The following is a 17200-nucleotide window of genomic DNA, read 5'->3' as shown; positions in this document are numbered from 1 at the left end:
CTTGAACATGATAGAGAACAAACTAAATATTGTTGTAACTTCTCAAAGATGACATACACCAGCTTTACATTCAAAAGCAGGCCAGAATCTCAGTTGCATCTAATATATGAATTTACAAAACAAACTTCAAGACAGCCGGATGATTCATAAGCTATAGGTGTGTCCTCATTTACCTTATTCAGCTTCAGTGCTGTTAGAGAGGCTATACTATCTGATAAATTGTTTCACAAGATAATCTACCATTGTAAATAGAAGGCATAGTGATTGGGCAGTAAACTGGAAAAGCGGATCTCCCATTTTTAACAAAAATCTTTGAAATCAATAAAAGTGGAAACTAGTCAAGTTGATTTGCAGTTTTTAAAAAGAAATTAACACTTTTATACATCATATTTCAAAAAGATAAATTGAAGAAAGGAGAGTTACGTGAGACAAAAAAAGGAAGAAACAGAGGAAAGAAGTAGAAATAAAGAGGGAAAAAGGAAAAAAGTAAAGCAGCTGCAGAACAAGATTCTTAAGAGGGGTGGTGGGTTCTGGTGGGCGGGGAGAGGAGGGAGTGAACAACAATAACAACAGATAATAAGCCTGAGAAGGGAAAGCAGCAGGCTAGAATATGCAAGATATGTGAAAAAAAAACCAGCAGAGAACCCAACAGGGTGAGAAAGAGTGGGACATAGCAGATGGGAAACCTTGGGGAGAAGGGTCGCCACAGCCGATGTGGGTGTGGTGCGACAGTCTGGAAACCGGAAAGAAGGCCATAGCAGATTGATAGCTTGCAAAGTAGACCCCCAAAGGACTACTGACTCTCATTTTTATATCCAGGTTATAGTTATTTTTAATTCTTTCGAGCTGTAAATCTACATGAGTTTAAAATGTACGAGGCCACAATTTTTATTTTTTTTTAAATTACAGAAAAACATTAAAATGTTGACATTTAATCATTCTTACTGTTAACTGTTGCAAGGCCATAGTTTATTTATACAATTGATTACTAGAAGAAAAGAAGTCAAACCACATCCAAATGCCTATTAATTTCTCAATTAAAGTAGTAGTCATGAAAAATGTTAAGTATTTTAAGCGTGTAACATTATAAGCATTAGCAAAATGAAATATCTAGATCTCCCAGAATGCTGAACAATTCTAGTTGCATCTTACTTTGGGTGTTTCAAACACCTCTTCCAGATGAATGATATGTTCATGGTCCACTTGCTTTAAAATACTGACTTCCCGTTCAAGCAGCTTTACCCCTGAACTCCCAGCCTGCATTGAAAACAGAAATAGCCTGTCAAAATATGTAACTCTATAAAAGCCTTCCATAACAATTCAAACACTTATATTTCAAAGCTTTAATTTGATTTAGAGAATCCCGCATATTCAAGTTCCATGTCAATATTTACTTGCTCAAATTTATAATATGGTTAAAAGTTTTTTCCTCTCAGAAAATTTATTTTAAATAAATTCTATTTATTTTTAAAATTGAAGAAAGTGCTCTTTGTTACCAATTCTCTGAAGATAATTAATTCAGCTTTATACTAAAACTGTACATATTTTATTTTAAAAGAAGACAATGATCAAGAATAATTTACCTTTTCCCGGTTGACCTTCTTGATTGCCCACTTCTTGCCAGTCCCATTATGTGTGGCCTCAATCACTACTCCATAGCTGCCTTGTCCCAACCTTTGGCCAAAGCTATAGATTTGCTAAAAAAAAAGTGTCAAAAGGTAAACAAACTCGTACAACATAATACAGCCTGACTGGCTTGACAGAACTGAGCTTTAACTCAATTCAAAACTAAGAATTCATACTCCATTGAAAACAGTCTCTAATAATTACTGTACTGTACTAATTGCAAAGGGAAATTTGCGCACTTCATGATGATCACCTGGACATTAAGGCTTTATGTTCCTCATGATACCTTTAATGAACAGTGATTTGTTGGAGTGATTTTATTCAATCTTCACTTACTTTATATGCTATAGGTTCAAATGTCAGCTCTGCATATCCAGCCGTTATATATTATATAAAGTTACAATATCCATAAGTATGCTTTCCTAGAGCTAGTCAAATGGGGATGAGGGTTAGGAGGAAATCTGGATTGGCTGCTATGCCACTGCAATGAATTCAGTGGAGCATTCTGGATGCTTCCTTATTGGTGAACTAATGGAGTTGCCTAGCATAAAGATGGCAATCTGGTAGGCTTCCATTTAGATAAAGTTTCAGCACTTCTGAAAATGTTATTGTTAATTTTTTATGCAGATATATTTCCTCAGTATATAATGGAGGAGTCATCTTTTTGGTTCATCAAAGTTGGAGTTCCCATAACTGTCCAACACTCCAGAACTCCGGTGTGGTGTTTCTGACTGTCCATAGTTGCTCTTTCATTATTCTTTCATTGTAGTTGTATCATGGCTTGCAGCTTGTGCTAATTCAAGCTAAGTGTATTTTGATAGCATTTCCTACCCTCGCCCAGGTGTTCAGCCATCAAAGTCATTGTCACTTATTGAAGGTGGCCAGAATACTCATCAATGCTTGGCACTGGTTGTTGACCAGTTACAGGTAGTACCATCCACTATCATTGCAGTTGCAAGTTTTAACATCTAGCTTGATTCAAAATAGGGGAGTACTTTAATAAAAAATATTCACTTAAGATGTTCCTTCCTCTTTACTTTTGGATAAAGACTACTTCTGCAGCTTGACACAATGCAAGTCTTTCCTCAATAGTAGCACCATCATTTCTAAGACAGATGTTTGTGGGTTTAAACCCCACTCCAAGTACTTTTGCACACAACCTATGTTGACACTGCAGTGCTGAATACTGCCAAGTTGTGCACTGTTGCAGGTGTCACTTTTCAGATTTTATCTTAAACTGAGGTCCCATCTTCCCTTTCTAGTGGATAGAAATGATCCAATCTGATGTGCTCAAGAATGTGCTGATAACATGTATCCTTCAACTAACAATAGCAGATCATCTAGTCATTACCTCATTATTGTTTGAGACCTTGCTGTGCACAAATTGGTTGCTACGTCACAACAGCAACTATACTTTAAAATTACATTATTGCCTGTTCAGCACTTTTGAGATGTTCTGAGATGTGTTGAACAGACAAACAAAGGAAACTACTAAAATACAGGTGAGCTGGATGCTGCATGTATAAGTTCTTCAGCTACTTTCAAGTTCAAGCTTTTTAAAAATCATGCGTGGAGTAACACAATCTAATTTTTCTAGATAGCTGATTTAGCTGTGTATGTCTGCCCACTTGCAGCTTGGCTTGGATTTCTAAGCGTTGAGCTGGAATTGCAAGACAATGGACTTTTCAAACTGAATTTTTCCAGTCCATGAAAGTAACTTAGGAGGCAGGGGTATGGAAAATTTGATTAACCCGCATCGAGCTGGATCTGCAACATGTTCTCTTCTCTGTGCACATTCTATGAAAGCGAGTTCCCAGTAGCAACAGCTACCTGCCCAGCAGCAGTGGGTAGCCAGTTAAGGCACTTAATAGGGCAATTAGTCCCTATTGTGGAAATGGGTTTAATTGTTCCAATTGCACATGGGCTCCCACTGTGTCAAGAGCCTGGAAATGAAGCAAAGGCAGCTTTACCGTATCAACTAATGTAGCCCTTGCTGCAATGCTAGCCGCTGCCTATGGCATCGCTGCTGGTCCTACACTGCGAAGCAGCTGATGGATGGCCCTACCCATGGACTGCACTTAATGAACTTCCCAACGATGGAATCTAGCAACTGTCCCTAATTCAATGGGTCTCTTGGCAGTGGCTTTCTAATTGGCTGTCTCCAGGAAGATCACATCTGATATCCTCACATGGCAACTCCCAAGTTCCCAACCCTGAACTGAAGCCAACAAGCCTGGGAAATTTCAGTCCTTTATAGCTGTCACTCTACCTGATTCGAAAGAAGGTGATACTGGTTGCAAACATTAGGCAGCTGATTATCTAATGCATTAAAAGGAAACTTAAATATCTTAAATACTGGAACACTGGGATAGATGTTTTTCTGCTTGGCCTTTGGCATCATTTGAACAGAACACAGGAAGGCAAATTTGCAAAGGAGGATCACAAGCCATTAACAGAATCTAACTGATTGTCTTCCTATTGAAAACTAATAAAAGGAAAATCTGGAGGGTTCTGTAAGGAACATGTGAATATTGCTGCCAAATTTGCCTCTACTTTGCCCAGATGATGCTTAATGCCCAGGGAATAAAGATGTAAATCCACATTACATTTACCATTTTAGTTCCAATTAATAAGTTGCATCTTGGGAGTGAAAATGCGTTCTATAAAAGTTCTATATTATTTGTCACTATTTTTTAGAAGTTTGATTTTAAAACATTTGTTTTCAGGTACACACCATCAGGGAGCAAAAGCCAGTTGGACATCTATCCGGAAGGTATGAACAGTGACAAACTGGTTTAAAATGGTATGATCATTTGAAAAACCACAGCTCAAGGTAAAAAAAATATATATTTTGGGATCTTGTAGTTATAACAACTGCAAAACTCTTGTAAGAGTCCAGCTCAACTTTTAAAATGATTATATACCAATAAGCTTGAAGGAACGTGTTATATAAAAAAAGTGCTTGGAAAAAAAAAGTATTTCTGAAATTTACAATATGACTTCAATCATACTTGCATTGTAAGACAACATGTTAAATGCTCAATTTTCATCCTCCCTTCAGAAAGAAAAAAATGTTCAATACTTCCTCAAGAAAACTATTTTTTTATTACAATCAAAACTAATATGTTGAAGAGTGTTAGTTAAAATTGCTACTTCTGATTCAGTTATACAGGTTTACAAACATAACATGTTACATTTAAGAATTGCAATTTCTACTCCAGTATTACAACACTGTTGGAGAATAAATTCAAATATTTTCTGAACTAAGAAAACAGAAATTCACCCATCACCTAAAAATATGGGGCCAGAACTTCTGTGGAGTGGCAATCACAGTTGGATTGCCACTCCGCTGCTGCTTTCTTACTTTAGTCGAGAACTGCACATTTCTCGTCCAGCCTTCCAACTCGGGCCTGCTAAGAAATGAGCAGCCGTACCAGTGCCTGAGACTCTTCAGTGCAGGGCAGCAATGTCGGGGGAAGTGAAGTCACAACCCCTTTTTTACGGCACTAGCGGCTATAAAGCAGTAAGTTTGAAGGTCCCAGCCGCTTTGAGAAGCCAAGGAGAAGGTGTATAAGGTAAGTGAGTAGGATTAAGAGGGTTAGGATGGCTCAGGAGTGTCTAAGGTGGGTAAGGGGGGAGGGATGTAGCCATGGAGTCGTGAGGATAGTCAAAGGGCTGGGGAGGGTGATTGTGGGATAGTCGGGAGGGTGGGGAGTAGTCGGGGGCATGGGGAGTGGTTGGGATGGGGAGGGCAATTGGGGCGAGTGCAGGGTAATGGTGGGATAGTTGAGGGGTTAGTCGGTGGGTTGGGGGGGGGGGATGTGGCGGTTTGGGGTGGGTAGTCAGGGATCAGAAAGGTAGTAAAGGTAGTCGAGGAACCGGGTGGGTAGTTGGGACATCGGGAGGGTGGTCGGGGGGCTGAGGTTGTGGGTGGGGGGGGGGCCCAATGGGGGGTGGAGGTTGTAGTCGGAGGGGGTAGTGGGGGAGTTGCTAGTATAGTTACCAGGAGTTAGACGTGGTTTTAATCCTTCTAACTTTTCCTGGGTAACTCCGTTAAGAGAATCAGAACAATCTGAAGTCTCCAATTTACATTGGAGTATTGAAGGGTTGCAGGTGGAGGGTAATTGCCAATCAGAAGCTGAACTTCCCGGACAATTCCCCGCAGTCCTTGCGAGATCTTCTGGCGAGATCCCCAGCACATCTTCTGCAGTAGCTCCCGTGTAGGACCCCCCCTCTCCCCCACCCCCAGAGAATGGAAGTTCCGGGCCATGATCTTGCTTTTATGAAGAAAACAGAATTTTTATTATAAAACCAAAATATCCACCTTGGAAATATAGCCAGCAGAAAGTCATTAAAACATTTTGTTGATTTTGTTTCAAGATTAATTTTAGCCATAGCTTATTAAAAGTTCCATATATATTGGAAGTTACATACACTGAATATTTTAAATGCGCCGCCTTTGATGTTTGCTCACCTTATTTTCAGGTAAATACTATAGTACTAACAAACTCATTATCGTTGTTTTTAAACAGAGGGGGTTATCCCATTTTGTAACTAATGTCAGGCAATATGTTTCTCAATGCTATCTTACTCTACCCATTAGTAGAGATCACCTCTGCATAATAACAATTTAATACCAGACACACAAAGCTTATTCAGTTCAAAATATCATCCAGTTCATCCATAATAATCCCTTCGGTAGAAAAGCATTGGAAACTATATAATCACATATATTTCATGCATTTAAAGTGTTATTTCTACATTTAAAAAAATGAGAAAGTGCAACATAATAGCAAGACTGAGCTTTGCACATTAGTGCAAAGGTCTAAGATTTTTTAAATGTCTACATACCCGAATTGCAAATTCATCATCAACCCTGGTGTGAGGCACCACCTTGTATTCAGCATTGCTGACAGTGGCACGCTGTGAAGGCATTTTTTGGAAATTGTGAGCGACCTCAATTTTCCTGCAAGTGCAAACAATGCATGAAGTTGATTTTAGCTTTAGAATAATGTAACCATTTGTAACAACTAGTACAAAAGCAAAACACTATGCTGGAAATCTGAAATAAAACAGAAAATGCTGGAAATATTCAGTAGATAGGCAGTACCTATGGAGAGAGAGTTAACATTTCAAGTCAATTACCTTTCACTAAATCTAATAAAAATTAGAGGTGCAACACGTTTTAATTAAGTAGAGCCAGGGAAGGGAAAAGGGGAGGAAAAAACAAAAGGGGAGGTCTGTATTAGGGCGGAAAGAATAATGGCGCTGGAGTTGTGATGGGACAATGAAAGAAGGGTCTAAAGAGGTGCTGGAAATGTTAGAAACAGAATCATTACCAGTCTAATCTTCAGCTTGCACATCATGACAGTATAACAAACATTAGTGTTAGATATAGTTGAAAGTCAATCACAAAGATGAAGTTCATCTTTGAAGCACATGTCCTTGGAATAATGTTATATTTCCTGCAACCATGTTCCCTTCACCTGGCCACCCATGCTACAAGAAGTAATCCATGCTATCAAAGAGAGGTTTTAAACAAACTGTAGTTTATTACTAATATAATAGCAAAACACTGTGGAAAATAGAAATCTGAAATAAAACAGGAAATGCTGGAAATACTCAGGTCTGGCAGGCTGTCTGTGGAGACAGATCAGAGTTAACGTTTCGGGTCAAAGTCCTTTCATAATATATTATATATTATACTATATTTTATTAATGGCTTATAATTCATAGAGTGGAGAACACATGTGATACCACTGCCAAAGAGGTTTACTAGCAGGAGATGCATGAGGAAACAAACACTACAAATTTTCACAAAGTTGACTACATAATGGAATGGACATTCAAATGATTGAGAATATTGCACTGAATGAATCTTTGCAGAGTTATTTTAGATGGGAACTTCTGAACAAATAGCTTGCTTTTCCATTTCTGGGACTATTTTTGACATTAGAATGTTTGCTCACACCCAATATAGGATCAATACTAATTCCAGAATCAATTTATTGCCAAGTACTGTCATCAAAGAGAAGTGTTCATTCAGAAATTAGAATGTTCAGGTCATCTGATTAGTACAATTTTTCACAATCACACAAGGAATTCTTCAATTATGATCAATGGTAGAGATAGTGATGTGGATTCAGGAGACCCTGACACTTTCTCCTTGGTTGCACAAGCCAGTGTGACATTTGGATTGATTAGCATGCTTTTAAGGGAGTCGTCTTGTAAATATTCTCTGCTTCAGCTTCTGAAGAATTTTGTAGTGCGTTTTTACAATGAGCTTGATTCTAACATTTCTTTACAATGAGAAAAATTTACATTGAGCTTCTTAGTAGCAAGGATCCCTTCAGTAGATAAATCACAAGATGACAACACATGAGGCAGGCTCACATATTCAAAAAGAAAAAATCTGGAAGGCCTTCATCTTATCATCCAACAGAGTCTTCAATGATTGTATGGTTTCTGCTTCCACTGCTCTTCCTGAAACTCGAGTCCAAGGGTTAGTTATCCTGTGTGTGAATTCTTCATTATATTGTCTTAAATTCATCCTTCACCACTTTGAACCTATGCCACTTGTCCTATTTTTCCATCCTGTTCAATATTATATATATTTTTTATCCTTTCATGGGATGTGGTGTCACTGGCTAGGCCAGCAATTGTTGCCCATCCCTAATTGCCCTTGAGAAGGTAGTGGTGAGCCATCTTTTTGAACTATTTGGTGAAGATACATCCAAAGTGCTGCTGGGGAATTCCAGGATTTTGACCCAGCATTTGTGAGGGAATGGCAATATAGTTCCAAGAATGGCATTTGGCTTGGAGGGAATGTTGAATGTGCTGGTGTTCCCATGCCTCTGCTGCCCTTGTCCTAGAGGTAGACGTTGCAGGTTTGGAAGGTGCTCAAAGGAGCCTTGGTGAGTTCCTGCAGTGGATATGGATATGGTACTGCTGCTACTGTGCATCGGTGGCAATGGGAGCAAATGTTTAAGGTGGTGGATGGGGTGCCAATCAAGCAGACTGCTTTGTCCTGGATTATGTCAAGCTTCTTGAGTGTTGCTGGAGCTGCACTCATCCAGGCAAGTGGAGAGTATTCCATTACACTCCTGACTTGTGCCTTGTAGATAGTGGACAGGCTTTGGAAAGTCAGAAGGTGAGTTACTCGCTGCAGGTTTCCTAGCCTCTGATCTGCTCTTTAGCCACAGTGTTTATATGGTTAGTCCAGTTAAGTTTCTGATTAATGGTAGCCCCCAAGATGTTGTTGGAGGGGGATTCAGCAATGGTAATGCAGTTGAATGTCATGGGAAGATGGTTACATTTTCTCTTGTTGGAGCAATTGTTGTTGCCTGGTACAAAAGTTACTTGCAACTTATCAGCCCAAGTCTAAATGCTGTTCAGATCTTACTGCCTCCATATCCGAGGAGTCACAAATGGTAATGAACACTGTTCAATCATCAGCAAACATCCCTACTTCTGACCTTATGATTAAGGGAAGGCCATTGATGAAGCAGCTGAAGATGGTTGGGCCTAGAACATTACCCTGAGGAACTCATGCAGCAATGACCTGGGCCTGAAATAATAGGCCTCCATCAACCACAACCATCTTCTTTTGTTCTAGGTATGACTCGGACCAGTGGAGAGTTTAACCAATTCCCACTGACTTCAATTTTGCTTGGGCTCCTTAATGCCACGCACAGTCAAATTCTGCCTTGATGTCAAGGGCAATCACTCTCACCTTACTTCAAGTTCAGCTCTCCTGTCCAGGTTTTGACCAAGGCTGTAATGAGGTCAGGAGTCAAGTGGCCCTGGCGGAATCCAAATTGAGCATCGGTGAGCAGATTATTGCTGCGTAAATGCCATTCAATAGCACTGTTGCAACACCTTCCATCACTTTGCTAATGAGCAAAAGTAGACTAGTAGGGTGGTAATAGGCCAGATTGGATTTGTACTGCTTTTCGCGGACAGGACATACCTGGGGCAATTTTCCACATTGTCGAGTAGTTGCCAGTGTTGTAGCTGTATTGGAATAGCTTGGCTAGGGGCAGGGCTAGTTCTGGAGCACTAGTCTTCAGTGCCACTCTGTGATGTTGTCAGGGCCTGTAGTTTTCGATGTATCCAGTACCTTCAACTGTTTTTTTGATATCATAGAGTGAATCAAATTGGCTGACACTGGGGCCTTCAGGAGGAGGCCAAGATGGATCATCTACTTGGCAGCTCTGGCTGAAGATGGTTGCAAATGCCAAAGCCTTGTCTTCTGCACTGATGTGCTGGGCTTCCCCATCACTGAGTATGGGGATATTTATGGAGCCCCCTCCTCCTGTTAGCTTTTTAATTGTCCACTGACATTCATGACTGATGTGGCAAGGCTGCAGAGCTTTGATTGGATTGATTGGTTATGGGATCGCTTTGCTCTGTCTATTTGTTGGTTACATCAAACTATGTGAAACAAGTTCCACATTCTGAAAAGTCATGCAAAGCTAGAAAATAGCAAAGACAAGCTCACGGGAAGGCAGGCAAAATCCATTACTGTGCTCGTTTTTAGATGTGAGAGAGATAGAGTGCATTTGCATTATTTGAACAGAGCATTCAAGAAGTGGGGTGAAATCTGGCACCTAGCAAGCAGAGACCAAGCAATATGTTTATATTGATAATAAAATTGGTACTATGAAAAGGGTTTTATTGTTAGAAGAGGTGGGTTCAAAGAGGCTAGTGATACAATGAGAATTTACATTCAATGAGCTGTGCTAGTTATAACTTCAACCACTTTGTGTGTGCAGAGCAGAGGCAATGTAAGATCAAAGCAGCTCTAAGCCTACAACTGTCTCCACAGGAGCCAAAGTGAAAAGAACCTCATTTTGAATTTGTAAGGTGAAATTGCTTTGCCTGGTGTTTGGTTAAGTCTATGGGTTGCTGTTGCCTTAATGGAGATTAGTTTGGGAATTTGTTAAAAGTTATGATAGTAGTAATTTGTAGCCATGTATACGTGTTTAATGTGTTGTAATTTAATAAAAATGTTTCATTTTGTTTAATATAAACCTAAGAACTGGTGGACTGATTTCTGAGTTTAGAGTTGCATCTCAAACATACCACTTAAAATAAAGGTTATGACAGTTGTTTAAAGTTTCCCTCTGGGATTTTTAAATAACTCAGTTTTACCAAAAGGCTGTCTCATAACAATTGGGGGCTCTAGCGGTATAAATTAATTTCTAATTCCTTGATTCGTGTGGAATTGGTGAATCTTAAGGTTACGAGTACGAGAAGCACTTTGAATTCAGGGGTTGGTGAGGCATTTTAGAAGTGGTGGGACTGCAAGATGGCTTTGGCAATTGCTAAGACTTGTCTGGGAATAGAAGAGATAGCTCTGATTGGGTTGGAAAAGATAACCAAAAGTAAGTAACAGAGTTGTCAGATAAGTTAAAATTGGGGTTACCTGAAGCTGCTAGGAAATCAGATATAATCAAAAGTATAGCACAGCATCTTCACTTGGGAGTGAAGCCTGACACTAGCGAGTCACAGCTGGAGGTAGTGAGACTTCAGTTACAATTAAAGACGTGTGAATATGAACAAACAAAGGAACTGAAAAAGCTTGAATTTAAAGCAAAGGACAGAGAAATGGCTTTTAAAAGAGAATTAGAAATTGTGAAGATAGGAGGAGGAAAGAGAAAAAGAGAGAGAGGATTCCAACTGAAAATGTTGGCAGTTAAAAAAGAGATGCCAGTCAGTGAGGAAGGATTTATCTCCAGAGTGGAAACCAGTGGGGATATGTTTAAATTTGTACAAGCTCTTCCAAAGTTTGAGGAAAAATATATTGAAGCATTCTTTATTTCATTTGAGAAGCTAGCTAAATAGCTGAAATGGCCACAGGAAAACTGGACATTATTATTACAGTCTAAGTTGTTAGGCAGGGCACTTGAGGTATATGCTTTGCTATCAGAAGAAAAGTTGGTGAATTACAATGTGGTGAAAAAGGCTATTTTGAGTGCACGTGAGTTGGTTCCTGAAGCATACAGGCAGAAATTTAGGAATATGAGAAAACAGACTGGGCAAACTTATATTGAGTTTGAAGGAGTAAAACAAAGTAATTTTAACTGGTGGATATGGGCGTTAAAAATAGAAACAACCTATGCAGCTTTTAGGGAAGTAATTCTTTTGGAAAAAATTAAAGATTCAATCCCTTCGGTAATGAGAACTCATGTGGAGGAACAGAGGGTTGATTCTGTAAGACTAGCAACAGAGATAGCTGATGATTATGAGTTATTTAATAAAGCTAAACCTTTTGTTCATCACCCTTTCATATTGGAAAAGGATAAAAAGTGGGAAGGTGAAAGGAAGGTCGGTGTGAGAGGGAGGTAGGTATTCAGGGAACAGAAAGAGTAGTTGGAAGCTCCCAGGAAGTTTTTTCCTCAGAATAAAAAGGAAAGTGAAGGTGGAAGTGACATTCAAAAATTGAGCTGTTTTCATTGCAATAAAGTGGGGCACATGAAGTCAGTGTGTTGGAAATTGCAGGAAAAATCTGTTGGAATTGTTGGGGTACAGAAAAGCTCTGGAAGTAAAAGTACTGTGGGTTCTGAGGTTCAGGCACAGGAGAAGCCAGTGGTTTGTGTACAGGTGAAACAGGGAGAAACATGAAAGGTAAAGAAGTGGAAGTGTGTTTACTCAAGAGAATTCTGAGGAGCAGTTTGCAGAAATGTTTAAAGAATTTGTATGTGAAGGGAAAGCCTTTCCATGTGTATAGGGGGTGGATTGGATAAAGATGTTTTGGAATTCTCTACACGGGAAGCTGTGGATGTTCAGTTGTGGAGTATATTCAAATAGGAGTTGACAGATCTTTTGGTGCCAAGGGAATGAAGGGATTATGGGGATAGTGCGAGAAGGGGGAGCTGTGGTAGAAGGCCTCCTCAATAGAGTAGATCTAATTTTAACTTTTCTAACCTCTTGTCCTTGGCCCAGATCTTCCAAGTAGTGGCAAGGATCGTCGGATTCATGCTGCGCTTGTGAATTCCCCAACTTGATTCTGCTGCACATTTTTACCGGTGTCTCCCAAGCCTGGCTTCAACAGAAATGCACAGCGCAGCGTCCAATGGGAAGTGCTGTCAGAGTGGAGTAGAGCCATGGAAAGAACCCCCTATTATGTCATAGCTGCTCTATGGTAAGTTTATTGGTCCAGTTTGAATGTTAGTGAATGGATGATTGAATGGTGAGTGGGTGAATGAGTGAATAGATGAGTGAGTGAATGGGTAGGTGGGTGAGGTGGGTAAGGTGGTTAGGTGAGTGAATGGGTGAGGTGGTGAGTGGGTAGCTAGATAAGTGGGTAGTTGAGTAGGGGATATAGGGGTAGATGGGTGAGTGGGTAGTCGGGTCAGGCTGGGGTGTTAGTCGGGTGATTGATGGTCTGTCAAGTTGGGGGTTAGTGGGTCGGTTTGGCAGGGTAGTCAGTGATCTGCAAGGAGTTGGGTCTGGTCAGGAGGGTAGTCAGGCTGGATCAGGAAGGGTGGTCAGATTGGGTCGGGAGGTTAGTCAGGTGGTCAGGGAAGTAGTCATGTCCAGTCGGGACGGTAGTCAGGCGGGGAGGGGTAATCTGATGGTCAGGTGTAGGATAGTCAGGTCGAGCCCGGTGGGCATAGGTCAGCTGGTCGGGAGGGTACTTGGATTGGGAGTGGGGAGTTGAGGGAGCAGTCGGGTGGTCAGGGTAGTCAGGTCGGGGGTTAGTCACCTCAGGTCAGGACGGTAGTCAGGTGGGGTGTGGGGGAGGGGTAGTCTGGTCGGGTCAGGGTGGTAGTTGGGTGATTGGGAGGTAAGTCGGGTTGTCAGGAAGGTAGTTAGGTTGGGTCGGTGGGGGTGTTGGTTGGTCAGGTAGTCGGGAAGTTACTCAAGTCAGAGGGCAAGTTAGGTGGTCAGGAGGGTAGTTGGATGGGGTAGTCAGGTCAGGGGGAATAGTTGGGTTGGGTCAGGGCGGTAGTCAGGTAGTGAGGGGTAGTCTGATCGGGTTGGAGCGTCGTCAGGTGATCGGGGGGAGGGGTTACCTGGTTGGGTTGGAGGGGTAATCGGGTGGTTGGGAGGGTACCCGGACCAGGAGAAAGTCAGGTGCTCAGGAGGGTAGTGGATGGGGTAGTCAGGTTGGGGGAGGCTTGGTAGTCGGGTCAGGTCAGGAAGGTAGTCGGGTCAGGTCAGGAAGGTAGTCGGGTCGGGAGGGTTAGTCAGGTTGTGGAGGATGGTCAGGTGAGGTCAGGAGGTGTAGTCAGGTCAGGAGGGCAGTCAGGCAATCGGGAGAGTAATTGGTCGGACGGTGGGGGGGGGAGCGGGGTAGCCGTGTCAGGTCAGAGGGTCAGTTGTATAGTTGCTCAGATGTTAGACTACATTTTAAACTGTTTAACATTTCCTGGGTAACTATCCAGATAAGAACTGTGATGTCTGTGACTCTAACTCAGGGTTGGAGACATTCACAGAGGGTCCTAGGAGCAGGGGAATTGCTCATCAGAAGTTGAAACATCCCAGGCAACTCCCATGTAGGGCCGCACATTAAAACTTCCACAGAGTCCCGAAGTGCATCTTCAGTCATACATCTGGTCCCCAACGATCTGGAGACCGGAAGATTTGGCACCTTGATTATTCCATGAAAGGAAGTAGTCTTTCTGCATCTACCCTATAAAACCCTTTACCATTTTGAAAACCTAGATTAAATCATCTAAACACAATGGAATACAGGCCAATTTAATTTAATCCTTTAAATCCTGGTCATTCTGCTGAACCTGATTGTACGCTGTTAGATATTATGGATTGGTCGACCTGTGAATGGTCTTTTTATTTAATCACTTACTAACTGTCCTGTCTCAGGAAAACTCTATGGTTAATAATGTAGGAGCTTGAGTGATCTTAAAATGCAAATCTCTGTTCAAACAAGCTGATGCTAGTAATTGATAAGCCATTAAAACTTTTAAGCCACATTGATGGTTACAGCTGCCTGTAAAGGAGTGATAGGATAAGCTCAGAAACATAAGGGCAAGCAAGTGCTGCATCAGACTAAAGGGGGTAGAAAAAGGGGTCTCTCTACTAGGAGAGAAGATTGGACATATGAAACCGATAAGCTTAAACTAGCATGGACGGAGCTGACCGGTGAATGTCTGGAGTCAGATGATCAACACTGCGGGGCATAAAAGGAGGAGAATTGTAAAAAATGCAGAAGTAGAGAAGAAAAAGTTATCTGACTTGTGCAGGTGGTTATGATCCCCATGAAACCAATAATGTCAAAGAACCGAACTTCCCAAAAGACCTAAAGGAAAACCCAATGGATAAGATCTTACTTCTTAAAACTTTTACTTTGACAATCAAACCCAAAATCAACATAAAAACTAAACATGAATTAACAAGCAAATTGTGATTGACTATAACCTATAAATTACACATTAAATGGCAGATTCAATTAAGACCGATCTGACAAACTTACTTGGCAGCCCACTCAGCATTTATGTCATCAATCATGGCTCCAAAGTCCTTCAAAACTCAGTTTTTCTCACAAAGAATTCCAGCACCTCTTCTTCCAGGATTTAGCCCAATTTGCAGTAGCACACAAACCAGGGGCATGGTCTTCATTAAATGGCACACATCTGCAGAACTTCCTCAATTCTGCTTGCGATAGACTTGATAGCATTGATCCACTAACGCTACCTTCAAGTACCAGAAACAGCTGCAGCAACAGTGCATTTGCCTATTCCAATCTCCTGGACCCAGCCTCCGTCCTCTTCAGCCTACTTAGTAATGCATCACTAGGATCATCACCAGAGTTCAGATGACTGCATTCTTTTATCCAGTTGCAACCAGTTTAGGTTTCCCCAAATGTTTTGGTTTCCAATCTCAGTTTCAGCCTTGGTTTCCCTAGAAACCAGAAGGTTCAGTTTCCCTTTTCAGTTAGGGTCTATCTCAAAAAAACAAGATTTTGAAACCACAGATTTCATAATAGAGTAGACATGAATACTGGCTAAAGGAGCCTAACACCTGCCTAGTCAAGCTGATGTCTGGCTTGTGTAAGCTGGTGCATGCTCTAGCTGAAGCCTAACACTTGCCTAGTCAAAGGAATGGAGACTACCAGATGTCACACACTGTTCTGCTCATTAATCGAGCGGATAATAATGAAATGGAGCTGTGAACCACTGCCATGATATACTGTCCCTGCTGTGTATCTAATAAAGGCCTTCAGTCACCAACTGGTATCAGGTTAAATTCTTAAGTAAAAATCTTACACTGTAATCTTAACACTTCTGAAAGCATGAAGTGACACATTTTGGATGCAAGATGAGGAGAGGCAATAGAAAATAAAGGATACAATTCTAAATTGAGTGCAGGACCAGAGGGCAACATGTGGATTCTTTTTTAAACGACAGCAAGTGGTTAAGGTCTAGACTGCACAGTCTGAGAGTGTAGTCATGGAAGATTCAATCGCAGCTTTCAAAAGGGATTGAATTAACTGAAGAAAAAAAATTGCATGGCTACAGGGAAAAAGCAGGGAAGTGGGACTAACTGAATCGTTCTATGCTGTAACCATTCCAGGATTCCATAATTCTAAGGTATCCCTTCCAAGATCGACTGATCTGTGTTTTGGTGTTCAAAACTGAATGCAGTATTCCAGAAGGGATCTGACAACAGCTCTGTAAAACTGAAGCACCACTGACACTTTTGAATTCCAAACCCCTTGAGATAACGGCCAACATTGCATTAAGCCTTTTTGATTATTTTTCCTGTGCACTAGCTTTTGAGTGATGTTTGTACCTGGACGCCTAACTCTGCTAGCTCCTTCACAATCTCACCATTTAAGAAAATATTCTGATCTGTTTTTCAAGTGAAATGCCTCACTTCTCCACATTGAACTCAATCTACCATAGTTTTGTCGACTCACTTATTTTCCTTTGTAACTTTCTCCATGCATCTGCATAACTTATTGCGCTTAAATTAGTAGCACCTGCAAAATTGGATATGGAAAAAAGAACTGGCATTTATAAAGCACCTTTCATAACCTCAAGATGCCCCAGAGTGATTTACAACCTATGCAGTGCTTTTGAAGCATGGCATTACGGACAGGAGTAGGGGGTTAATTTAAACAGCCCTGATTTCTCCTCTCACCATTCATCCGTAAACAGAAAGGTGTTTTGGTTTTGATTTCTCCCTTCATAAGCATGGCATATTTCCCAACCCTTCAGTTTTGGTGTGATCCAATTTCCATTAATAACCACACAGCAAATTCGAGATAAGGTAAACTCAGTGGGTTAGTTTATTTGCACACACTCAAAACGCAGGAGGGGGGGGGGTTCACTACATAGCCTCCCTGTGCATTCATTCAATAAAATATGGATAGAGGAAGCAAGATTTACAGGGCAAAGGCCACAGACAAATGAATTATTGTTTCATGTGTGTCCAGAGTCCAGAATCAAAGTCCAATGGTATATTCCTTCACAGAGGTCGACAAGCTAAAAACTGATGCTGAATAATTCACTTTTCCAGTAGGCATCACTTCCACGATGAGATAGGCATGCAGAGATGAATCAGTCTTAGAGGCGATGAAACAAAAAGTCTAATAGGTCCTATA

The 17200-nt window shown here is 41.0% G+C and overlaps 1 protein-coding gene across 2 annotated transcripts in view; it reads right to left on the bottom strand.

The window, feature by feature from the left end:
* Positions 1-17200, bottom strand: part of stk33 (serine/threonine kinase 33) — a 135370-nt gene that overhangs the window by 73223 nt on the left and 44947 nt on the right. For both annotated transcript variants that reach the window (XM_078549219.1, XM_078549218.1), the window contains 3 exons: positions 6478-6592; positions 1584-1697; positions 1153-1257 (listed from right to left, as the gene is read on the bottom strand). In XM_078549219.1, coding sequence (XP_078405345.1) covers positions 1153-1257; positions 1584-1697; positions 6478-6561 — 303 coding nt within the window. In that variant the 5' untranslated portion in view covers positions 6562-6592. The remainder of the gene's footprint in view (positions 1-1152; positions 1258-1583; positions 1698-6477; positions 6593-17200) is intronic.

Source organism: Cetorhinus maximus, chromosome 9 (genome assembly GCF_964194155.1).
Source record: "Cetorhinus maximus chromosome 9, sCetMax3.hap1.1, whole genome shotgun sequence".
Classification (NCBI taxonomy): Eukaryota; Metazoa; Chordata; class Chondrichthyes; order Lamniformes; family Cetorhinidae; genus Cetorhinus; species Cetorhinus maximus.
The sequence above is the reverse complement of the archived record's forward strand: the minus strand, read 5'-3'. Positions and strand labels throughout refer to the sequence as shown.